The 26,641-nt window shown below is 40.1% G+C and overlaps 1 protein-coding gene across 3 annotated transcripts; it reads right to left on the bottom strand.

Moving 5' to 3' along the window:
- Positions 1-1,108: 1,108 nt before the first annotated feature.
- LOC138603174 (HMG box transcription factor BBX) lies at positions 1,109-25,890 on the bottom strand. 3 transcript variants are annotated; one of them, XM_069674874.1, is made up of 15 exons: positions 25,804-25,890; positions 20,829-21,000; positions 20,458-20,715; positions 19,254-19,458; positions 19,107-19,174; positions 18,836-18,910; positions 18,276-18,356; positions 15,642-15,707; positions 12,805-13,642; positions 12,573-12,705; positions 11,523-11,674; positions 11,209-11,298; positions 7,440-7,637; positions 6,626-6,818; positions 1,109-5,078 (listed from the first exon to the last, which is right to left on the bottom strand). In XM_069674874.1, the coding sequence occupies exons 2-15, from the start codon at positions 20,985-20,987 to the stop codon at positions 5,000-5,002; spliced, it is 2,595 nt and encodes an 864-aa protein (XP_069530975.1). In that variant the 5' UTR covers positions 20,988-21,000; positions 25,804-25,890; the 3' UTR covers positions 1,109-4,999. The 3 variants fall into 3 exon arrangements, with proteins under 3 accessions (XP_069530975.1, XP_069530984.1, XP_069530991.1); XM_069674883.1 differs by lacking the exon at positions 25,804-25,890 and adding an exon at positions 24,382-24,451; XM_069674890.1 differs by lacking the exon at positions 11,209-11,298.
- Between the last annotated feature and the right edge of the window lie 751 nt (positions 25,891-26,641).

A 26,641-nucleotide genomic window follows, 5' to 3' on the forward strand; every position in this document is an offset into this window, starting at 1 on the left:
CAGATTCTTTGCCCCACAGTAATTTAAGTAATTTTTAAAACCATTTTTCTTATGAGAAAAATCTTCAGAAAATACTGAAACAGCAATGGCATTTCTTGGAAAAATCAATAAATAAATATCTTTACAACAACCATTTAGGAAAGTATTTTGGGCATTTATGACTGATTTTAATCTAAGCATTTTATTTTGCATCTGTAACCCAGTCAGCCCCTAATCCCTAAACAGTTGGTGTTCACTCCTTCATTTCAGAGTTCATAGTGGGTGGAAAAAACTATATGTCAAGATGTCAACATTAAATAAGCAAAAATCTGCAGTGTTCCTGTTCATATTTTCACCATCAACATGGTCAATCACATTTGTTTATGAACTGGCTGAAATATTTAATGACAATGGTCTTATGTCATTCAATCATATTTCATGGTGTTGTGGAGATTCTTACAAACCTATGTTTATTATGTGCCTCTCGACCGAAATAACATTTAGGGAAGTACAGATGATACCTTCAAGTTCTCACATTGAATATATTTCACTCCCAGGAAAGAGTTCTCCATTTCAGTTAGCTACAGCTCATTAGCTCTGTCTCTTCATTGGGGTAAGGCTACTGCCAGCTCGAAGTAAGTTTAACAGCCCTGTTGGTGTGGTAGTGGCTATCTCCCTGGCAGAGGTCTTCTGTTTCAAAGTACACATTTCCAAACAGTTTTAGTTTTTACTCTTTAATCTGTTTTTTACCTCTGTCAACTGTCAGAGCAGAGGTTGAAGGGTTTAACACTAAACAAATAGAACGACAGTAAATGTTCAACAGTGTTTAACTGGAGCTCTGTACGAGTGTGGAAATAAGTATAAACATGCATTACATTACATCTGATAATATATATTACATAATAACAATTCTATTGTAAAAAAAAAAGTATTTTAATCAACTTCGCAGTTAGAGCTAATCTGTCAAGGGAGCTTGTTCTGCCATTAGAGGACTCAACTGAAACTACAACATAAGCCTGTGAGGAGATGATGAGCCGTGCCTTGTCCAGCTGCAGCAGGAGCATATTACTGTTCAATGAATGGATTGATGTGTTTAAAAAACAGCAACAACAAAATATTTTCACACAGATGGAATAGATGCTATTTTAATAGGTGTTCAAGAAGTAATAGTTGCGTCAGCAGAAATTGTAAAAGGAATAATAGTTGCATCAGCAAACAGTGTTATGACATAAGAGTTGTGGGTGGGGAGGGGTGATGTGGGGTACGGAGGGCGCAAAGGTGACTGAGGGATCCCTCACTAAGCAGGGTTTCCAGTAAGGCAAGGCTGCATTTAACAACTGGGCTGCAACAATCAAAAAACATATCAGTCATGATTATTACTATTGACATAAAGTAGATTAAACACGTTGTACAAACTATCAGAGGACTGAGACTTTAAAGATCTGGCAATAACCTCTTGTTCACAAAAAAGCCATAATCTACATTCCAGTAAAGGGTAGATAATCTTATACATGTTCATGTATAAATGGATGCATATTCAGTTGTATATTTTATTGTTTTTTATTCAGCTAAACCTATAAAAAGGAACAGTAATAAATAAGTTGAAACTCAAGCATTCAATCGTTCTATCTGATTGCAGGAGTGTCCCTGTTTTATAAACTGTCCTGAACAGACTTTCACTTTTACCATAAAGGAAAGAGAAGCAAACCAGGAAAAGCGGTTTTCCTACCATTCAAAACTCAAGAATCTCTCAGTTATCAGTCTCATGGATGCTCACAAGGTACAGTAAGTCATTAGGACTTCAAATCTCCACACATTTCCATCAAGTTCGCAGCGCAGCAGCTATCCTGTTGGTCGTAACGAACTATGCACCTAAGGAACAGTACATCATCATAGCATACATACAGTACAATCAAGACTGAATTAGAAAAATACAGGTACAAAATGATTACATTCAAGAAGACAGTACTAGCACAATAGGGTATTATAGTCATTTCGGTAACTAATATAGGAATTTCAACTTTATAGAAGCATTTCTAGATAGAAAAAGTGAGGGCGGGGGGAAATGACAATATTATGGCTGTTTGGTAGATGTGTGGGTTTGATATTGACTGGAGTTTTCAATATATAATAGTTAAAATGCATAATTTCCATAGAGAGGGTAAAAATTATACTTTTTCTTCAAATACCATGATTATTTTGGTTAGGGTCATAAGGTGCAAATACTGTATTAAAAGAGGCATTGAGTGGTGCCCTTTTGTTGCACTTCCAACTCTGGGTTCAAACACCAGGGGAATCCTATTAGATACACAGGATGAATTGTGCTGATATTGTTACCTGAAGTTTTACACACCTACAAAAAGCAGTGCAACTGTTAAGCTTACTTTCTTTCAGAAAAAAAAACAGGTTGTCTGTTTGAATATACCTTTCCCTTTTCTTTGGCAAATGTCAATAAACTCACTTGCTATAAGCAAATAGATCTCTATTTTGGGGGAAGACAATTTCTTTGTCTCGGCAAAGAATGACACTGATGTCCACCAGTGGAAGAACCTTGATGTAACTTTCTCTCATATCTGAAAAAATATATATTGTTATTATTAGAATTATTGTAAAGCATTTTGTATTTCCCTTCAGCTAAGTTGGGAAACATTTGCAGTTAGTTAATTAAATTTTAACGACAAATTTAGAGAGGAATTATAGATATTTTTTCCACATACTATTCGCACACAAGGGCTTACATAAGCAAAACATTATTACCATGTAACAATGCTTTGATTTAGGAAAATACTATGTAAAGATAAACAAGTTCTCTAAGACCTATTTTTTTTTGTCTGTCCTGTCAGAAAGTGTCCAAATGCACACTGAACACATCTTAACAAATATCAAAAAACGTGATGCAGTCACAGTCAAACACACACCTCCAGAGGTGAAGAGACAGGCTCATGTCTAAAGACGGTGCATTTATCTCAGTGCCTGTTTGCTTAGCACGTAAGCATAGAAACATGCATCACCTATGAGCTTGATCTCATTTAACAACATTCATAATCCAGTAATCTTGACCTCAGGAAAAAATAATTGAAGTTCATAAAGAGGACCTAGTTAAAAGAGCATCATACATGCACACACTTGGAAAAAAGAATGATGAAATAGAAAACAAATATCTATTAAATTAGAAGTGTGGTTAAACTTAAAATGTGATGAAGTATTGGTCTACACAGAGGAGCAAATGGCTGCTGGGTAAGGAGGTGAGGGGTATTGCTGGAGAGTAAGAGTAGCTCTTAGTTAACCTCCATTAGCCTGTGGCAGCTCCAACAGGTTCCATCAACCCTCGGGAAGACAACAAACCTGGAGCTTAACTGCATCCATCCTTTTTCTTCACTACTACAGCTGATGAACTGTAAACAAAAGTATGGCCAAGACAGAGGCATGGAAATGGAATGATACGGACCAAACAGTAACATAACAAGAAAAAAGAACACATAGTCGAAATATAAATACTTCTAAAAATAACATTGATTGAGTGTGACCTCTGAGTAGACCATTACTTGGCAATAAAATCTCAAAAGGCCGATGGGAAACAAACAGGGGAATTATTTTCTAATGCTCTGTCTCCAATTGCTCTGAGAGGAACCATAGCATAACATGCTTTGTTTTCCGAATTGCTCATTTTATGAGGCATGTAATATAAAACAATTTCATAAAACATAATAAATTTAGATTGTCAAACTTACCTTTTATGTGGCTGGCTTTAGCCATGTCCCAAGGACATTGTAGACACTACTGAGAGGCTATGGTGTAAGAACACTGTGACCGCTGGAGACAAAGCATTTTATCACCCTTCCAAGAGCAACCTCGGCTACAAATTAGTGCAGTGTTTGTGTAATAAACAAACAAGAAATATACCTATTCCAGTAAATAAGTTGCACACAAATAGTCTACCTTCCTAATTGCTACGCAAACTGCAATAAGATCAAGTATTGACAAAAACTGCATTTCACTACCCAAAGGTTAACATCAAATTTTGGACTGTGATGGCGCTGAGCAGGAATCTTGAGGGCTTTGTGGTGGAAGAGCAGGTCTAACTGGGAGGGTTAAGGCTATATTTAAATCACTTTCACACAACCTCCCCATTACAAGAAGCTGTTTTTAAGCCTGACAGGGAACTTTAGGACCAACTATTACTGGTCAACATGACTTACAAACACCCTTAGCTATAGCAAACTCTAGTTTAGATGCAAGGGTATGTGCAGGTCTTCTCTTACACATTCAGTCTAACGTGATTATATATAGCTACCACATACTGTTTTACAGTAGCATCATCTTAACGTACAAATACTCAACCATGATTTCATAGTAGTTTAAGAACTCCACTTTAGTGTACCAAAGGGATACACTCAGCAAGTAGTTGGAAAATGGAAGTCTATCCATCATTATCATTTACCCTGGTTAAAGTCATTTTGGGTTGAAGCTGGAAGGAAAGGAAGGGACCAGAGCTATTTAAATACAGAGGTATTCTAGCAGAGGTGGAGGGAAGTCCTCAGTAGGCGTGTGTGTGAGGTAAAAAGGTAACAGAAAGCTGTGTTTCGCCTATAAAACCAATGCCGTGTTGGGTTTACCTAAAATGCTATTTTTTTTTAATTGCAAGACTTGATCTTAAAACGGTGTACAATTAACCCATAAAATCCATCTCTACAAGGGAAGCCATGCACTGGGGGACAGTTTGGTTCTTCCACAGGCCCTAACAGAGCATCTAAGGGGGGTGAGAGATGTTCAGAAAAGGCGTCCTTCCTCAAAACAAAGGAAGGTTTCAGGGGAAACACTGAGATAGCGAAGAGCACAGAGGAGAGGGGCTCTTTCTCCGACAGACCCCAGCTCAAGTAAATTCACCACAAGACGGGATGTGGTGTCCTTGGGTGAAGCTTCCAGATCAAGTCTCCCTTTAGTGTAGGGTTACCACCGAGGAAAGTAAAGCTCCACTTCCAGTGTCCATGTTGTGGCTTCTCATAAAAGCAGCAGAGTTTCACTGATCAGCGCAGGAGATGAGGACAGGAGTCTGGGCAAGCTCTTTCTTCTGACTCTCAGCCAAGCCTCTCTGGCCTCTGAAGCAGAACATGAAAACAGAATAAAGCCAGGTCAAATAGTTTCTTCAGTAAATCAAATTAAAACTAAAGCTTAAAGGAGAAATCTCGTATTTTAAACCTGGTCTAAATACATACATATAATGGGTGTTAAATGACCATAAACTACAAAAAGGTTTTGAAATTGTATCGAATAAGTTACTTCTGCTGGCAGCCAAGAAACGCTCAACTGGCAAGTGCACCTGATCTGAGCGTTTGGCAGCTGAGACTGGCTGAGCTGTTTGAGCACATTAAGAAATGATCTCCACAGAGATGGACCTACCTGCTTTTATTTAAACAAGAAACAGCTGTTACTGCATTTCACCTTGAAGGGAGGTGCTGGTTTAACCCTGCCTCAAGCTGTTAGGTGTACTAAATAAATTTTGTGTCGTACACAAATTAACCATTTAAAACACAAAACTTGTATAACATTACTACTCAGGCCACTCGGATGAAGTATTGGTAGACCAGCAACTCCCTTAAGCCACTTTCCCACTAACACCCGGCTTTTTTGCTTAGTGGGAAAGGTTACAATCTGCATTCAGACCCAGTTCAAATGACTCTGCAGTAGACCCGGGTAATTATCGCCTCGGCTCCGATCGGCATTGATGGGAACACAAAACCCGGGTCGACACGCTAATCTCTGCCCCCTTTCTGGCTCGATGCTATGCTCCGTCTGTAACTTCTGCGACTCCTTCTCATCTCTGCTCTAAACTCCGCCCGCCTCCATCCAAGCAGCGCTCAAACATCGTTCCAAATTTGACTGAATGAGTAATAGATACAATAAAGACCTAACCACCGTAACATCTTCACTGTTCACTAACACTGTTTCGGGCGCGTTTGTGACGTCAGACAGTGAAGCAGCAAAAAAGAGACAGAAAGGAGTACACTCCACTGTAAAAGGGAAAAGAGACAATCGGTGTGTATAAGTGCGTCTTCCCGGGTCTGAAAAACCTGTAGTAATGCGCTAAATTTATGTGGGAAAGGGGTATTATTCTGAGAGGTAATTCATGTATTTACCAATAAGGTCTGGAGCCTTTGAAGAGTGCGATGTAACAACTGTTTGTGGTCAACAAAAAATATCTTTCCGTACCCAAAAGGTCTCTCTCTGTGGCAATCCTTTCTGTTATGATGTCATAAACATTTACAGCCGACCTTTCTTTGATGGTAACTTTAATAAACATAAGATCCTGTCCGGACCTGACGACGGCGTGTCTGGAGTTTTAAATAATTAATGAGTTACATGCTGTGCCTCTTGTGCAAATGTTAAGTTTCGTTTAACTGTTTAACTGTTTAACTGCTTGTTTCATTTTGCTCTCCTCTCAGGCTCAGCTCAGCTAACAACAACAAAAAGTGTGTTTCCCAAATATATATGTATATTAAACGATTAAATACAATTTTGTCTTTTTTAACTGGTAGTATTAACTGGTTAAAAATCTTAACGGTCAGTTAATGGTTAACCAGTAAAAGTGCGCATCCCTAATTCCAGCATCCTGTAACATCTTCTATTGAAGCTTGGCTGTTCCTACCTGTGTACGTTTTCCATGGCTGCTACCTCAGCCAGGGCTGCAAGGCTGAAGAAAGCAGGTAGCTCTTGTGGTACCGTGCTCCTCCCCGCCTCCTCTGCTCTAGGATTACTGTAGCACCCTTTTTCATTGCATAAATTCTGTTGGGGTAATGGCTTCTTATCCTGTTCCTGGGTCAGGTCCCTAGATTTTTCCTCTGTAAAGAGAAAAGAGCAGAATTTAAATTATCTTGGTATTTCATTTGAATTTCTTTGCTTTTCACAAGACAGGACCTGCTTTAACTAGGAAATAGCATTTGATGAGACCAAACATCAGCATCTGCTAGGAAAAATAAAGTGTGTGGTTATGGTTGGTATTATGTAAATACACAAGTCTGTGGCTGTAGTTTGAAGATGCCAGGCTTCATGTACTTCCTCTCCGAGCTGTTAGACACAGTTTGCCTTTGTTGTATGTACACTGAACAAAAATATAATCAGCATCTTGATATGCCACACCTGTGAGGTGGATGGATTATCTCGGCAAAGGAGAAGTGCTCACTAACACAGATTTAGACACATTTGTGAACAATATTTGAGAGAAATAGGCCTTTTGTGTACATAGAAAAAGTCTTTGATCTTTGAGTTCAGCTCATGAAGAATGGGAGCGAAAACAAAAGTGTTGCGTTTATATTTTTGTTCAGTGTAAAATACAGCTTATGGAAAGGCTGACATCTCACACATTATGAGAGGTAAATAATGGAGTAACATGTTTTGTATTACACAATACAGCTGGATCGTTCAATACTTACTTATCAATCAATCAGTGTTTTATTACTCACCCTCAGCTGGAGACACACTGCCATCAGCTGTGCGCACCAAGTGTGTGATCTTGGTCTTCCTAGCCTTCCTCTTCTGGCTACCAACTAGCATCTCCATACTAGTGGTGCCTTGCATGTCTGGGCACATTATGGCAACGGGGGCACATGATTTGGCTTTGGAAACTGAATCCAGCACGGAGGAATCACTCTGTACCACTGCTGTGGAGAGAGGGTTCAGAAAAGATGTCAATGACTTAAACTTTGCACAAAGACTGTGATGAAAATCAGTGGCACACATTTGTTGGAAAGACAACAGTTGTTGATTAACTTGTTTAGTACCATTGTGATTTAACCAGATGAAAGAGGAACGCTTGCCCACAGGCCACAAGAGCTACATCTTTATAAATATTTCTTAGGAATCAAACATTCCTGAATCCTTTCCTTTAAAATACAAATCATTACTTTTTTTGACATTATTTTATTGATTTTTTGTATCCTGAATTTGGGGTTTTAAGTTATCTCATGTTTTGCTACACAGCCGATGAAATCTGTGCATTCCAATTAGAATTGCAGCTCGAGTGTATGAAGAACAGAGCGAAAAAACGAGCGACCACATTTGGAGGAATAAGTAAGACATGGAAAAGCGATTCCACATTTGTTCCCTTGAAAAAGAACATGGTGACTTGCTGAAGAGCGTTGAAGACTGCTGATTTTTAACATGAAACTGCTTCATGCAATGTTTCACCAGGTTTTAGTTATTGGGTCAGTTTCTTTTGGAGAGGAAGACACTTGGAAATAACTCAACTCATGGTTTGAAACTTTGTGAGCAACGAAAACTGAAGGAATCCTGACGCAAAAAATAAACTGAGGTAACAACATTTTGTACATGAAACTGCTCTGTTCAGTGTTTTTCTCTGTTTTATTAATCTGAACATTTAATAATTGTAGGAATCATACTGTACAGTCTCTAGAAGCAAAAGATTTCAAGGGCCAGTTCGTCGATTTTCAACCTCAGTCCTATCATGCTATTATGCCATTAAAAATGCAATTTCTCTCTGTGCCTTTGGAGGATGCTGTCCGTTTCTCCAATGGGCCCTGAAAAATCCTCCACCAGACTACATAAAACGCGTCATCTGGTGGAGGCCAGGGAGCTTGCTAAACTACTCTTCCTCAATCTAGGACGCCTGCCTCTGATGTCATGTCTCGTTCAAAATCATCAGGTTTGAAAGACCTGAAGATTTTTAGACGATCCACCGGTATATTCTCGATGCACACACACCTTGCCTTCCACATGATGTAAAAGAAAACATGATGATGAAACGTGATGCATCAGACGAGGCCACCTTCTTCCATTGCTCCAGTTCTGAAGCTCATGTGCCCATTGTAGACGCTTTCAGCTGTGGACAGGGGTCAGCATGGTCACCCTGACCGGTCTGCGGCTACACAGCCCCATACGCACCAAACTGTGCTGCTCTGTGTGTTCTGACACCTTCCTACCAGAACCAGCATCAACTTTTCAGCAGTTTGAGCTACAGTAGCTCTTCTGTTGGAGTGGACCACACAGGCCAGCCTTTGCTCCTCACGTGCATTAATGAGCCTTGGGTGCCCATGACCCTGTCGCTGGTTCACCATTTTTCCTTCCTTGGTCCACTTTTGGTAGGTACTGACCGCTGCAGACCGAGAACACCCCACAAAAGCTGCAGTTTTGGAGATCCTCTGACCCAGTCGTCCAGCCATCACTATCTGGCCCTCGACATTTTTTCTGCTTCCAACACGTCAACATCGAGGACAAAGGGTTCACTGGCTGCCTGAAATGTCCCACCCACTGCCAGGGGCCATTGTAACAAAATAATCAATGCTATCTACTTCACCTGTCAGTGGTCATTATGTTATTGGTGTACATTTTTTAATCTCATCCTCTGTATTTCTGCAATTGACCCTTGGCTAAGCCCCTCCCTTGAACGGCCACTGTCCAATCCTATGTTAGCAACCGTAACTAGGTGTGGGAGTTCTGTCAAGCTTTCAGAACAAGGAGAAATGGCCAAACAGTGTGCATATTGAATCTGCAAGTCCAACAGCAGATATCCTCAAAGTTTAGAGGGGGTGTCATATTTCTTGCTTTTCTGAAGCCAAAAACTCGAGAGGAGAGATGTCAGACATGGATTATGAATTGTGGAAGACAGCACTCGCAGCTTAGATCAACAAAAATTCCTTTGTTTGCTCTAAGTTAAGTCACTAACTAACTTGGCTAGGTTTGCATGTTAGCAAAGAAAGACGTTTGAATATTAATTATAAGTTAATCCAGATCGGGTGTTTGGATCAAACCCACGTTATGCGAGCAATATCCTGACGTGCTTTAAACAAAATGAAAAAGTGGGATAATTTAGTTTTGCTAGCAACGGGCTAAAACATCTTAGATAAAGAAAGTTATAGGGAGTCATAACTAAACATTAGCTTAAAATGAAACAATATATCAATATATTGACTTAGCCTGCTGTGCAGAACATCAGTCTTCCCCATAGTATCATTATTGTTGCTGCTAATGCTAAATAGTATAACAATACAATTACGATTACCTCAGCCTTTATCATTACTCTGCTTCTCTCGCTAATTTATTTATTTATTTATTTATTTATTTAGCCAATCTTCACCCTAGTCTACCACTATTATTGGCATTGTAACCATAAGTATGTGTCTGTTGTTGTTCATGTAACAAGAACATATGTTGTTGTTGCTCTCTTTGCCTGTCTCTATCCTGCATCTCCTTCTATCCCATTCTCGGCCCATCCAGTCGAGGCAGATGGCTGTTCAACATGAGTCTGGTTCTGCTCGAGGTTTCTGCCTGTTAAAAGGAAGTTTTTCTGCCAATGTGCCGAATGTTGCTAAGTGCTACTCATGGTGGATTCATGTTGGGCCTCTCTTTAAATAACATAACAAAGAGTCGGTCTAGACCTGCTCTTTCTGTAAAGTGTCTCGAGATAACTCTGGTTATGATTTGGCGCTATACAAATAAAATATGATTGATTGATTGATTGATTGATTGTTGTTCCTGTATCTGACCGTCCTTCACATGAATTGTCGTGGGGTGTCTGACGCTTGCTTTGGGAGCACTGAGCTTCTGCCTCGATTTTTATGTCCTCTTCATTCTCAACACTCTGACGGATTATATCAGAATGCATGTTGTTCTTTCTGTCGACTTCTCTTTGATATTTGGGAACTATTTTTCCAGAAATTTGCTATTACTTCCCTTGGAACATCTCTCACTGTTATAGTTGAAAACTCCATAATATTTATATGCCAGTGCTAAAGCTTGACAGGCGTAGCAACAGTAACCAAGGGGGGCGGGACTTAGTGAAGGGCCAGTTCAAGCTTAAAGCTCCTGGGAGAAGTTTTTAATTGGTTTAAAACAGAAATTAATACCAATGTCTCTATACGACCTCCAAAAGCAAACAAAACCATCAGCAGAAAGATTATTATTAATCCCTGTTACCACTGCCCAGCGGGTTGGTGTCAGGCGAGGCAATTAGCATGCATTTTTTTTTAACATTTTCTACGGCAAAGATTCATGGTGTGTGATATGTTCGACAGCTTCAAGGCAGCAGGATGAGACGCATGTACAAGACAAGATCAGCAAAGAGATGACACTTACTGCTTTGTCCAAAATTGGGGGCACAAATAAAAGGCAAGCAGCTAGATATTCTTTTATAAAAAATGCCGTATTCGGTGTACGTAAGAGGAATGTGTTCACGTTCCTGCTTTATTATGCACAGAAATCAACATTCTGATTCACCTTTGTCCACTGCATCTGGTTTCTCCTTTTTGTGTTTGTGCTTCCTAACAATCTTGTGGAATGAAGTCTTTTTCTGAGATGGAGATGGCCCTGATACAGCAAAGAAAGAAAAGAAAAAAAGAGCATGGAAATGCTATGTTATGGAGTCCAAATGTTTTAGTTTGAACAAACAGAGAACTGGTCTTAAACAGCACTGGGCTGAAGAATATGACTCTACAAACAGGTGCAGAGGTGGGGCATGAATGAGATGGGGGATATTAAAGAACATATTCATACTGTGAATTAAGTGGAGAAATCTTTGATTTTCTTTGTACCTTTCACGGCTTTGGAGTTCTCTTCTTGGACAGTGGAGCTGTCGCTCTTCTTCTTCTTTGCGACAGCTGTCCCCTTCTTATCAAATGTCATTGGGCTGTACTGTGGAAGGCTGTTAAACTTCCTTTCAAACTCCTCCTCCAGTTTCCCTAGGCTGACAAGTGAAGTTTAACATTAAGATCAAAGTGGAGTGCCAAAACATAAAATAATACATTTCCCTGAAATGATCAGTAAAGTATCTCAGTCTAGGCCCTTAGGGGAAGCAGAGAGAGCATCGAAACTAGCTTTCATCGCAAATGTAAAAGGTATTTTTACATTTGAAAATTTTATTATGTATTCATCCGATCGGTTGGTGTTTTTAAATAATTCACAATATCGGCCCTCCAGCCCTTAAGGGATTTGTTCAACTCTGCTCTGAGCAGATGAGCAGGGCTCCAAGTCAACCTCTAGGGGGCAGTGTTGCATTCTTGTTGCATGCACGAGGTACTGCCCTTGCACAATCTGCCTTTTCATGAAGGGTCATGAAGGAGTGGAACAAGATCCACACAGATTTTAAAACTTGCACAAATTATGAAACTTTTCCCTGTGAATTGAAAAAATGGATTCTGAGAAACCTATCATGTGTGCATTAATTTTGATTGATAATGTCTAGGTATCCATCTGTCATTGTCAAGATTCCGTACTGTACACAGAAGACAATTATTTGGTGCGTGTGCATGCGATGAGAGAGAGTGGGTGGGTGTGGGTACATATGGTAGTATGCTATTTGTGAGAGTGGAGGGAGGATTGGGAGGGTGGGAGGTCTTAGGTTAGGATACGTGGGTATGATGCTGTTATCTGATTTTATTATCTCAATCATATTCTGTATTTCTTAATTATATATTGTATTCTGTATTGCTTGCAATGCATCGCCTCTCACTAATTGAGATTAATGGTCCCTGACAAACTAACAATAAACTAAACTAAACATATTTTTTTTATTGTAAATGACTAATATGTACATGTGTTATATACAGAACAGTGCAATAAAGTGATACAAAGGCACAACTTACCTCTGTGAAGATTCATCTTTGGACTTGGACTTTTTCAGCTTTTTGGGGTTATTAGGTCCCATCTGAGAAATTGTCCAGCTGTCATCACTCCAGTTTGCATCATGATCAGAGGCACGGAAAGCACCCCTTTTACCTGTAGAGACACGTTCAACAGTTCAGACAAACATCATATATTAAATATGAACAGGGTTATGCCTCATGTTACTATAATTTCTTGCATCAAAATGGATACCTCGGTCGATGTTGGCTCTCAGTGAAGTCAGCATCCCCTCAGAAACCAGGGTTTTATAAAGAGCCCCTTTACAGCTCCGCTCTGACTTCCTGGAGCCGCGGTTCTCTGTGTTGGACTCGCAGGCCCCTTCAGTCGACCTCTCCTTCTCCTCCTCTTTGAGCTTAGCAGGTGACGGGCTGCAGGGGGAGTGATAGGGTTCTGCCATGCTGCCCTGAAGGTCAATGCTTCCAATACTTGCTTCTTCTGCTTCTGCCATGGTACTAACATCAGTCATCTCCTCCTTTACCTCCGCTTCAGAGGAACTGTACTGTCCTCTATCCTCCTCCTTTTCCTCCTCTTTGTCTTTGACAAAGGTTTTGACTTTGGGCTTACTCTTCTTTCTGGGCCCATCAGAGTTTCCAGCAATCGGACTGCTCTGGATCCTTTTCTTGGGCTTCTCCTCTGTGTCCTTCCAGGCTCCTTTGGCCACTGCCTCAATGGTACTGAAGACGCTGTCCACATTTGATTCTGCGTGGTTACACTTCTTGATGAACTTCTGTGCTGAGCCGGGGACCTCATCCTCATCATTTGACTTGGCCGTCTCTCTTTTCTTGCTCTTGTTTTTGACACGTGCATTTTGGCTGCTGAGTTGTTGGGGAATGGCATCAGTGGAGGTAGAAGAGGAGAGCAGAGGTGAGAGGGCTGAAGTCTGAGAGGAGGGAGGACAGTCGTCAGTCCCTGCTATCTCTTCCTTGATCTCTGGTTTGACTGTCGATTGCTGGAGAGAGGCTTTAGAAGAGCTGTCCTCAGGCTGAGATACAACTGTGTCCATCTTTCCAGCTTCAGACGCTAAGCACATCTTACCAAAAACAACAAAAAACCTCAATGTTACACAAATGGTGATAATCTATCATCTGCTCATGTACATAGATATGGTTAAAATAAGAAATCAAATGATGAACATTAGTTAATTCACAAACTTTAAATTTAATTTAAATCCAAATTTTAAAAAAGGTTAACTGGGCTGAACAGCACACCTCTGCTTTATTCAGTGCTTTGACTGGTTTTAATTAACAGGTTACCTTGTTTATGAGTAAAGACAACTTCTGTGGACGGTCTCTTTAAAAACCTTAGAAATGATGAACACTAAAAGAATCCTAATTTAACAACAAACAAGCAAGAGGGGGCGCGGATAAGGCATCCGAGTGACATTAGCCCAGGGGTCTCAAACTCAGTTAGAGAGGGGTCCGAAATTAAAAAGACGAGGGCCGAACGGGGTCAACATTACTTGGACAACAGACATAAGCACGTTTTTATCAGATGTATTATGACAGATTAGTCATACAGAAATATGAATTTTACTGCTCCAAAGACGTCTTATAGAATTCAGAACAAACCAAGGGCATCAAAAAATATCAAATTTAAAATAAGACACATCAGCATTATTAATCTGTTCATGTCTCCCTCTCTATCAGCAGAGTCATTTCCAAAAAAGTTTTATCACAGGCATCAAAAACAGCCAGAAAACTATATTTTTTGTCATGAAAATCTTAAATATTCTGTTTTTTTATTCACAACTCCATCAAGAAAATAAGAATATTTCAAATGTGACCAATCTGGTGAAAATGTTCAGGAATTACAGGAAAAGGTGCAAAAAGTAAACATATATTTAAGTGCACTCTGCTCTTATGCCCGTTTGCCTGAGCCAGATGCTTGGCATCTTTTCTGGGCTTCAGGTTGATTCATGTTTGGGGTCTGGTTCTGAGCTGTGGACACTCTCAGGATGGAGTGAAGGTGTGCATCAGTTGCTTACACAGGTATGTTCTTCCAAACATGCAGAGAATTCGAGCAGCTTGTAGGCGGAGCTTGGGGCATCGTTTCAGAGCTCTATCAGCTCTATTTGGATGTTTACAGGTGCTTTACAGGTGAGCACTTCAAATTTAAATTTCTGAGCTCCAAAGTTGGCAAATGAAATAATGAACTCCGCCAGGTCCGCTCAGTTTATCAGCAAAACGTGCAGTTGGAAACACAGCGGCGAAGACCTGGCTTGTCTGGCAACATGAAAAGGGACCCAAGTTTCCTTGCTGCATCTGAGTCTCCCACAGGTGCAGCTTGGCTTGTTAAACTCTCACTGCATCATACATGTTCATGATTACACGAGATGCTTCGTTATGTTGCACAGAAATGCCAACTCACACGGTCGGTGCTCACAGGTCTTGATTGGCACGTCCGCTGTTGCAGTGCATTCTGGGATTTGTAGTTTCAGCCGCGTGCGTGCTGTATACCCGCGGGTCAGTTATGATATGGTATATCTGGTGGGCCAGATATAATTGTATCCTTGCGTTTGAGACCCCTGCAGTAGCCCCTTTAACAACGCATGTTCAAGGCGGGACTGTTGCGCCTCTGTTGCGCCTCGCGCTCTGAATAAAAGTCCCGGAGGCAGAATGGTGAGGTGAAGTTGTTCTGCAGGGTAGTAACAGGGACATAACAGAGGTGAATCTCTGTGTCAAAAGGGGTCCGTTTTTTTTTTTTTCGTGTTATACCAATATTAATCACTGGGTCTGTTTAGAAGTGAAAAAGGGATTTAGAAGTGAGGAGACCTCTGCAGATAACTTGGCTCCTGATAAAAACGTGTGAAGCTGAAATTGTGACACTGTGTGCACTGACACAGATCAAAAACAAAAGAAACAAAATAATAAAAAACACAGGTGGAGTCGGGGTGCTCTCGACTCGTGATTAACATGACCAGCTTTTAGTGAGCAGCTCGTTACATTCAGGAAAGTCACTGGTGAGAAAACATCCGATTTAACTGATTTGACAATCATAATATGAAGCTGTGAATGTGCAAACTGCCTTACCTCAGCAAGCTGGAAGAGAGCAGACTGTCTGCATGGTTTTCCTTCAGGTGCCGCGGACGTAGACATCTGTGAACATAAAGCATATGTTAAGTCTGAGGCCTGAGTTAGCAGCGGTAAGTGGCTTTCTTTCAACCTGGCTAGATCGGCATGGTAACTGAAGCTGCACACCTAACCTTCTCCAGAGGAGGTTTTGGAGTTCCCGATAAATCGGTTTTAAAAAAGTTCTGCCCCCTCACTAATTCTCTTCCTGACAATATTCACTATGAGCAATATAGAGTTTCAGATTACACAATACGCTACATATGAAAACTTGAAACTTTAAACATGCTAACAATAGTAACAGTAACGTAAACTATGGCATGTGGCATATGTTGCAGGTTTTTCCGCCACTCACTTTTCACTGTGAGCTTCAGTGCATGTTTAAACTTTACATTTCAAACTAAAAGAAGCTGCTTCAGTTCACTTTGGATTTATCTTTTATGCATGATCCAGGTATGTCCATATTACACAGCTGGAAGTGCATCTAATATATTACAAAAAATGATTAGATTTGACTGAATGATATGTTTTACACCTAGGACAATACAGACCATAATGTACTTCTTAATTATAATATCTAAAAATCTGTAATAACTGTAATAAGTTACAGAGCTTTACAATGTGCAGCATTGGGTGGTAAAATAAATCTAAAGAGTGGAGGAGGGTTGAGTTTTTTAGATTGCCCTCTGAAGAGAGCCAACATGCTCAAAAACAGCTCCAGATTCACAGTTAGCTTGGCTTGCTTTTCCTGTTCATTTTAGAAGCACTCTCCTCCACTTTAAATCAATACGAGCATGAGAGATGTCTGTCAGTCTGTGTAAACCCCGCCCCTGCATGCTTGGAGTGTGTGAGTGTGGAGAGGCGGGGGTGCTCAGCTGAGAGCAGAGAGCACATTTGATGGACAGCAGAGTTAAGCGTATGATAGATATTAGCAAAAGAACTGAAGACAAGAAGAACAATTGCATTTTACTGCACAGAGAGCGGTCATCGTCATTACGTGCCGCTTCAGAAAACACCGGAAAACACCGGTGGCAGCACCGTGATGCCTGCGCAGTAGGCATTACAAAATGTAACACCACGCAGACATTGATGGGCTTAATGAATGAACAAATCAATTAATTACCTTTATAGAGCCTAAATTTCGCTTTTCTTCTTCATTTCTCTTGAAGATTACCATCGAAGCTAATTGACATTTACAGCATAGCCAATAAATAATAATAAAGCAGGCAGCTTCGCGGTTTACTGATTTTAAAATTAATAACATACAAGGACGGTTGTTACAGTGGCAGATCAAAAACCTCTTATTAATAAGTAAGATGTCTCTAAGCATATCACAGCTTGTAGTAGAAGGTTACAGCAGTGTTTCTATGTTGTCATGTAGATCCAAACGCGAACACTGACTGGGTGGGCACAGAGTGGGCTAACATGTATAAAAAGGCCTAATTCTCCTTTGAAAATGTGCCAGAAGCAACCAAATTTGGGCTTTTACGGCCAAAATGTTCTCCTAGACCCCCCAAGCTCATTGGAAAAGAAGGGAAATTGTCAAAGCACTTTATCTTGTTCACATGAATAAATGCTGCTGCCTGAAATCACAAACAAAACATTATTTAGTTTTCTTATTTCATATCAAGAATATCGATATTCTGTGAAATATTGGGATATAAATTTTAGGCCATATCGCTCACCCCTAGTGGGCTACATGTGTGAATGCAAATGGCCAGATTTTTAATTCTGACTTTCTCCTGCCAGCCGATGTCAGCCGATGTGTGAAAGCAGCAGGAAATAGTCAGGAACATTCATAGTGAGTGAGTGACGGGGGAAGGGAAGAGGCGGAGGGTATTGGAGCGAACAATACATCAAGAAAATTAGATCGTAATTCCATTATAACTGTGCTTCATTTGTCTCCACCATTTGATAGTGTTGTTCACAAACTACTTTAATCTGCTCACCTTGCTTCTCTTCAGTTATTTATCTCTGCACAGCTTCACCTGCTCTAACTGCACCATGTTTACATTCATCATGAGCTGCACGTTTTACAAAGTCACCCAAAAGCCGCGTGTGAAGGAGGCTCATAGTTACCTATCAAAACGATCAAACCCGACTAGTGAGGCCGACACTACACAGCTGCACTTACAATGTTTCAAATCAGAATAAGAAGATCAAACGTCACCCCTCAATCAATGCATTTACAGGAGGGACCAGTGATGTCTGTGTGTGTGTGTGTGTGTGTGTGTGTGTGTGTGTGTGTGCGTGGGACAGGTTTGAGAGAGAAAGAGAGCGAGGGGAAAGTGTCCAGTAAGTTCATCAATCGTGGATGACAATCTTTTTGACGAAAAAGACACATGACAGAATTAGTCGCCAATATACTTCCACTTTACATAGGTTGTCCTCATCAGACTGTATGGCTAACCGGGAGTGATGTTAGAGCAAGGACACTGTGATTTGGACCACAGGGCAGCTTCTGACTGCAACTGCTAAAGTTGCGTATGCATTAACAAATTTTACATGACCAAAGGCAGTAGAGGTTTGTAGATATTGTCTCTGTATATAAATAAATCAGTTATTACAGGTCACATCGCTGAATTTCAGTCATACCTCTGCCTGTGGGGAAAGGGCAGATTTGACCCTGCTTTCAGTAATGCCAGGCGCTCTGTTGGGTATGGTCCCAGACATCATCTGCATATTGATATAAGATTAAAACAAACAAACAAAAAAACTCAGTTCTGCTGTACATTAGAAAATAACAATAAATAATATTAAATTATAAATAAATTAGTGTTAAAAACCAAACATTAAAGTAAACAAACCCAGCTCCAACAGTCCTTTGACTTAAAAGTGAAATAAGTAATTGTGCAGAATTTCAGAATAAAAATCATAATATTATATAGTCATTATAAATGCATGAGCATTTACATTAACATTATTTGTTGATTTTATTTTGTATTATAATTTGAATTTCAACAGTAACTACTAAAGCTGCCAGATAAATGAAGTGGATTGAATATTTACCTCAGAAAGAAAAAGGAGTAGCAGTATACAGAATATGAAAATAAACCCCACTGACTAATTGTTAAAAGGGCTTTCCATACAACCCTTTAAGTATCTGCTCATACATGTACAGAGCATAGGAAGAGAATTATGATCTTAGAACACACCTCTTCCTCATCCCCTGGATAGGAGTTCCCTTCGCGTGCTGTGTCCGGTAAACTAGGTTTAGTGCTGGAAGGAATCTAAAGAGGTAATAGAAAACAGGCATCAGTCAGTCATAAAAAAGTCCTGAAATTCAAATGCATAATGTAAAAAACACAAAAGGTTTTTTTGTGCTAGAGGTTACACAAACATAAGAGATTAGTCTCTAAGGCCACCTATGGGTGAGCTGGTGCATAAGAAGGAAGCACTCATTGGTGGCCTCCAACAGTGACCCACCTCTCTGTTTGTGAGGGCATGTTCCCCAGCTAACAGCAGCATGCTAAGGCCTCCCATCTTCGTAGGATCTGACAAAGAATGACAGTGGTTAAAAAATAAGCCTACATTTTATCATGTTGCTGCTGTCATAACTGTAATCATACACACCTGCCATGGCAAAGTTTAACTGTGGCATGCTGTCTGTTTTGGGCACTTTCTTGGCAGTGGTGGAGTCCTTGGATGAGTTGGAAGAGAAGGACCAAACTTTTTTGCGGGGGTTGCCAACTGGCTGACAGGAAGGACTCTTGACTGGTTTGCTGGTGGTGGGACACCACTTGTAGCCAGGGTTTGCTTTCATAAAGGCGTCTTTGTACTGCAAGAATATCCAGAAATGATTCCGTCAATTGCAAAACCTTAAGCCCCCTAATCATTTTTAGATGTTTTTCTAAAACATTAATAATGAGGGCACAGCAATCCTAAAAAACAGATATAATATCCTCAAAGATTGAAGCTAAGATGAAGCTAACATGCTATGCAGCATGTTGGTACTGTGTGGGTGTGGTTTGACCAAATTTAATTGACAGTTGTCTGGCAACAAAAAAGAACGACAACACAAATCTGGTTTGGCTGAAAATTTGCCACAATTCAAATCAGTATGAAAAGTCAGAAATATCTCATGTGAAATAACTTTCACGTGGTTCATGTAGAACTTCTTCATTCACATTAAGAAGCTGATGACCTGAAAATCAATGCCTGTACAGTTGGTTGAGGTGTATGAATGTGATATCTGATTGACAGTTGGGCACTTTACGTAGCAGCCTCTGCCATCAGTGTGTGAATGGGTGAATGTGATATGTAGTGTAAAAGCAGCTTTGAGTGGTCGCAAAGACTAGAAAAGGGCTATATAAGTACAGTCCATTTACCATTTACAAAAAATAGCCTCTGTCCTTATGGGAGTTCATGAGCTGCTGACAGGCCCTACCTCCCTCACAACTCCATGTCAGTCATTCCCTTGTCTGCTCAGTTTTTCCATGTCACATTTTAAGGCCCAGTTCCCAAGTTCCCTCCTTGGGCCTACCCATGTGTTTAGCACGCTGCCTGGTAGGGAAGGATGTCCTGTTTCTCTTGACATCTGCCTTTCCCTTCAGCTGACCTTCCCCACCCACCTGCTCATTTCCACTTCACCTTTTTTAAAACATTTTTAAGCTTAGAGAGACAATCTGGAAGTTTGTCACCAACATGGTCTCACCAGCTCTTTAAGGAATTGGTTATAAGGTATTAAATGGGGTGGGGGGGGGGGGGGGGGGGGGGAATGCGTTTCTGTAAGAGAGTTAAAAATGTTAGTGTTGCAAAGGGCAATGGGCAGACTAACCTCCTTGGCCATGTCAGTGTATTTCTGCTTTTCTTTGGGCTCCAGCACGGCCCACCAGTCAGCCAGGATCTTAGTGGCACCCCTGTTGTCCAGGCGAGGATGCTCCTGCCGCACCAGGGAACGGTGGCGTTTGCAGAAGAGGAGGAAGGCATTCATTGGCCGCCGTGCGCGCTGTTCATTGGAATCCTCTTCCACTTCCTCTGTTGTGCTTCCACACTGCACCTGCAGGCCCTGGTTCTGGCCACACAGCACAGGCTCCTAATAACCCATTCAAATGCTGTGAGATGATGTTTCATGTTTTCTTTCTTACTAATGTGATTAAACTGTTTTTCAGTTTGTGTACATAGGTGATTAAATGGCCTTTCACTTACTTTCTCCAGCTCCTCCTCGTCCTCTTCTTCCTCCTCCTCAGAGAAATCCAGAGCCTTTTTGGAGAGAAGTGGGTGCCACTGCAGACATTTGCGTTTGGGACGCTTGCCAGTGACCTCGCCTGCAACAGGTGGCTCCTTACCCCTTCCTCCACCCTTCATGATACTACCGCACCTGAAAAACAGCAGTTTGGGCCCCGCATAAGACTACGTCTGCTCAAAACATGCACAGTAAAAACATGCATCATAAAGTATGTTTACAATGGATTATTCCCACTGTGGGTTGTACCTGCCTGTATCTATTGTGCAGTGATTTCTACACATATTTGTGATATTTGCACGTTGTTTTCCTGGCTGGGGAGCGTCTCTTATTAAGGTTCAAATGATAAACTGAAGATGTATAAGCAATGATGGATATATTAGGTAAAGTTACACTGTGACATGTGAGGGAATTAACATTCATTTTTTAATATAAATTTCATGCAGATAAGTTCCAACTGGTCGACTCCGTGTCAGTATTAGTCCGCAATGTTCAGGGCTGATTTAAAACAGTAGATGTGAAGTTGAACAATTTTTGCCCCATGAAACGCCCATATTTGTACATTTGGTCAAAGCTGTCAATATTCACAGCAGCCTTGATGTTTTTATCACTGTACAGTTGTATTATTTAGTTTAGCTCCAAAAACTACAACATACCAGGGACTGAAATTCTAAGCATGCTGGTACTCTCCTGAGGCCATATTTCCAAAACATTTTAGTTAGCATATACAGATATGAAACAACACACAGTAAATGCTCTTTTCAGCATTGTAAAAAAACATAATAAGCAGGATGAATTTGTGTAAGTCTCTGGTACCCAGCCCTATTACAGTATTATACATACCAATATGGGGAATGATCCCTGCCTTGCAGAGAGAAATTAAGGCATTATAAAAGGCGGCTTGATTTCATGCTTAAAGTCTCGTTACACCTCTGAATTGCAGCTTATGTCTATATTTGGTTTAATTTAACATGAGCAAGGGACCTACTGAAGAAGCAAACTTATCCCCCCACTGACCGTCATTTCATTAGCCTTAATTTGCTAAGCTAATTTTCTCTTTTACCTCGCCTTGGAGAATGCTCCCTACTGCGAGACCCCTGAGTGACATGAAACAGAGCTGCAAAGGATGGTGATTTATAACTGGTGGACTAGTAGAGACTTAAATTATATACCACCCACTATCAAATCAAGGTCTACAAGGTTACAAAGCAGCCCTGGAATATCAAAGTGAAGAATTGATACCAAAGGCTATCCAGTGGGAGTATAGTTAAGGTTAACAGGGTGGTCCAGAGGGTCTCACTGGAATGCAAAGAAATCATTACACTTAAGGACAATTGTTATTATTTTCATCCATGCCACAAATTACCTACATACTTGAATGTTCTTGTTATGAAGCAGTAGAGCAGGATTAGGGATTTTTAAGCCACTTTGCTGGAATATGTAAGTGAAACAGTTTAAGAATTTGCAGTCCCATTGGGCCAATGAGATGCAGAGCTGCAGGCAACAGGGGCTCGTTGCAGTTTGGGTGAATCTCCAACATATGGATAATACATGTTAACAACACCATCCACTAGCATCATAAAAAGTAGAACAATGAATATTGTGACTACATTCATCTTAGCACTATGGTAGAAATGTGGTGAAATATTAAAATGCAGCATGTTATTTATAAAAAAATAAATGAACAGCTGCAGTTTTGGTGCCAAGTTTCCAAAGGATTGAATTGTTGAAACTGTTTTGAGGTTTGATTTAAATAAGGTCAAATCAATCCTTTTTTTAAAAAGCAGAAACAACTGAACTACATCACTCTCTTTACAGCCTCCAGACCCCATTGAAAACAGTAATATAACATTGCAGAACAAGGACATTGCTGGTCTACCTCTGCCTTAATCAATGGTTTTCTTTGTTGTTATTGTATAGTGTGGATACCAGCAGAACAGGTAAAAGAACTGTTTCTATCACTGGAGTCTGGTGGCTTTGAAGAGAAATATAGAGAGAAAAGAGAAGTGAAATCAGACGCATTTTGCATCATCACTTACAGGTGAAGGTGAAAATAACAGAAAGAAAGTCATAACAGAAAGTGACCAATTAGCAACAGACCTCAAGAACTGGTGCATTCAAACAATTAATTTGTAAAGCGATTTGTGAGTGAGGGCTGTTTCCGGTTTTAGAGAAAAGAGTAACATACACTCTGAAGTGTGGACTGAAGCCTATTACTTCTGCCAAGCAGGTTATGTTTGTGGTGCACTTTGTCAGCATGATCACAGAAAAACAACCCCACCCCCCCCCCACCCCCGAATTTCATGAAATTTGGAGGGAGGGGTGAGCCATTCAGTTACATATAGTTCTCCTTAACAACAGTTTTTAATATAAAGCTGCAATGTTCATGATTTGATTTCAGTCTAAGCATGTATTTTAGTTTATTCAGCATTTCACAAGTGTATGTCAAAGGAATATTAAAAGTATTTTTAACTTTTAACCTTTATACCTATTTTGGGATGTAAATGATTGACAGGTGCAAAACTTTTTGTAATTGCTCCATTAGATTGCTTCAGCTGGCTGCTGTAATGAGTGTAACGTCTATGGCAATAACTTTGAACGATTGAGTGTTATTAAAACTGAAAACATTACAGAGATCGTCACTACAGCCATAGAGCTCTTTCTTAAAGGCTGAGATGCTTTTATAACTAGAATCAACCTTTATGTAGCTTGCTCCAAGGCAACCAGACTCCACTGAAAAAATCAGTAAGTAAGCCCAGGAGTTGCTGGTCTACCACTGTTACTAAAGTTTATTGTATTTTGTTTGCTGTGTGTGTGACCCAACAGAGTCAAATTCTATGGATTGAATAATCATTTATTAACTAAGACCCCATAATATATAAAGGTGAAACAATTCAGAAATTCCACTTTAGGTATTTGAAATATTTCCATTTTTCGAAGTGCATTTTAAATGAGTGATGAGGCACAACCCTATTTTGATGTCATTCTTGTAACATTGGAAATCTATCCAGACATAAATTGGTGTAGTTATTCTTGAAGCTTTGCATATCACAGAAGACTGGACTATTATCTACTACTATGTGCCTTTCTATCTACTACTATGTGTCTACTTATACAATTGTACTCATTATAAGTCATTCATCATAACAATGAAAACAAGTAAAATAAAAGTAAACGCATCTTCCCACCTTCATGCTCTGTATTGACCTGTGGGTCTCATTAACAAAACACAGAGAGGGTTGGATACAAAATATACAGCCTATCACAGCCATGTTGTCTTATTAGCTGCAGTGCTGTTGAATGTTTAAATAAAAAACTGTTTATTTATAAACAATCATCTCTGTATATTTGTATTTACTGATTTTCTCAGCATGTTTGCACTTGCTCTGGATGTCTACCAAAAATGACACAAATTAAATTAGCTATCAATGAATGGTTTAATGGCTACTCTGCTGGACATCATCCAAACTAGATGTTTGTAAATATGGATGTCAAGTGGAAAACAGAGATACTTACGGCTGAAAAAACTATGGAAATGCTGTATGAGTGATGAAGATGAATCTGCCACAGCCTTTGTCATGCAATGACGATGACCTATAAAATACAAGACACGGCTCTCAGTCATGCGTTACACTGTCATCGCTGCAACAATTTTCCAACAACACGAGCTCGGCTGCAGGAAAAATGTGTGCAAAGCAACTTTAATACAACATTAGTAAGTGACACTGCAAAGAAGAGGACCTCAACACCATCGTCGAAGTACAGTGGGACATTTTGTCTGATGTGATTACCGATCACTTCAATCATGCAGTCGATCCGCCCTTGTGGCCAAAACCAAAACATGTAGGCCAAAACCCTGCGACCGGTGGATGCATTTCATACAACATTATATAGCCCAAATTAAGCAGGCACAGTTGCACTGAGCATTTTGCTGCGCTGAGGTCTGGTTGTGTTCACAGGTAAAACTGCTGATGCCCGAACGGACTGTCTGTCTTGGGAGTGAAGTCTTGAGCTACAGTACCGAGATTCTCTAACAGCTCTAGATTTATGAGGTATGCGAATAAACGATCTGTTTGCCTACGTAATGAGCTCCTACCTCTACCGTTAAGAACACATTTTCATCTCCGTGCAAAATGTCGATCTTAGCTCTGACAAGACAGACAAGCCGAATGAGAGTCCATCTTGCTTTGGTTTGGAGGAGAAAACCCAAGTAGGCTACAGTACAGTATGGGGAATATTTCACTCCTGTCAAACTCCCCGATGACAATGTCGTCGAAATGTCTCCCACTCCGAGGAAAAACATCCACAATGATTAATTAAACTGGGGATTTTCTGTCCGGGCACATGCATCTGTGGACAGTGTTTTGCTGGGCAGTAGCTCCATTTTCTAGCTCTGTTACTAGGAATAAAAGTAGCTAGTTAGCCTGCTAGCTGTTCAGCCTGCTCACTGGACGTGTCACGGTTTTACATGCAGAAGTAAAAGCTTCTTAAACAGCTGCTGACAAAACTCAAAGACTAAACCGTGATAAATACTCTTGTTTGTGTCGTCACAATTGTTCGTTTACATACATCGCAGGTCTGTGTCCGTGCATTTGATGCGGATAGGAAGAGAGGGGGCAAGTCATACCTACTCACTGAGAAACAGTTGCTTGGCCATTTATTCAACACGGCGGCGATTTCTAACAAGAGAGAGGAAACATTTCTGCATCACTGTAACAACGTGCGGTCATGACGCGGGTTAACGACGAAATGTCGATGACAAAGTAAGAAATTCAAAAGGACAAGCCATCAGGCGGACATCATGTCCAAAGCAGCGATAATAACAATTTTTCAGAGTGACTGACTGAGAGGTTGAGAAAATAGCGAGCGGGTTTGAACGGAAAATCAATAAAAGCACATGTTCTCTGTCATGATCGTCTCCTTCATGTCCACACATACCTCCAATATCCTGCTCAGGTACCGGGGGGGCCCTCTCATCATTGGTGCCGTCCACCTTTTTAACTTATTGACACATCATAACAGTTCTGCACTGGCTGTACGAAACACAGCTGCGTCAAGTAAATCCAAATAAGACATGCGGAAACCGGAAGCAAAACCACTTGTCACCAAAATAAAAAGTTTTGCACTTTTATTAAGCTCTAGGCCTAATTCAGTGAAACCTGAGCTCATCAATTGAGTATAACATAAGGAAGAGTACAAGGGACAGACAGAAGTTTTACAATTCAAGAATATAGTCAAACATCGAGATTCAAAATGTGAAAAAACAAGTTGAAATATCAGCGAAAGTCCAACTTTAAATAAATGCTTCAGGTGTGAGGAAAAAAGTAAAGAGAAGGACGTTTTTTTTCACATTTTGATTATAAAGTCAAATATTCAAAAACTTTATTTATTTTATTCTCAAATTGCAATTTTTAAAAATACGATTGAACTCTTATAGTCTTAAATGATAACTTCATTCTGTCTAGACTGCAAATATTTCTCTGGATGGGGCAAATATTGGCCTTTTACTATAACTCTAATGTGATCGTTATAATACATTAATTACAATATGCACGACATAATGTCTCTCTTGATATGTATCTATCAGAATGCATTTAAATCAGAATTTGTTTTAATCCCTAAACAATAAGCACAATGTTTTTTTTCATAAGCCTGATCTTTTTTGAACAGTATTGTTTTGTACCCAGAGAAAAGAGTACCATAGTTCAGTAAAAACACCATCTGCCCCACTTTGTATTGATATTTATGTGATATTGTACTTGTATTGCATCACAAG

This window comes from Semicossyphus pulcher, unplaced genomic scaffold, assembly GCF_022749685.1.
Source record: "Semicossyphus pulcher isolate SPU_LCO1_2020_fin unplaced genomic scaffold, fSemPul1.0.p SCAF_10, whole genome shotgun sequence".
NCBI lineage: Eukaryota > Metazoa > Chordata > Actinopteri > Labriformes > Labridae > Semicossyphus > Semicossyphus pulcher.

Excerpts from the sequence above, each read along its gene's own strand:
- LOC138603174 (XM_069674874.1), bottom strand. The coding sequence starts at position 20,987 with ATGAAGGGTGGAGGAAGGGGTAAGGAGCCACCTGTTGCAGGCGAGGTC. Across the intron at positions 15,708-18,275 it reads CCCTTTCCCCACAGGCAGAG|ATGTCTACGTCCGCGGCACC; the intron begins GTATGACTGAAA and ends TTATGTTCACAG. Across the intron at positions 7,638-11,208 it reads ACCAGATGCAGTGGACAAAG|CAGTGGTACAGAGTGATTCC; the intron begins GTGAATCAGAAT and ends CTCTCTCCACAG.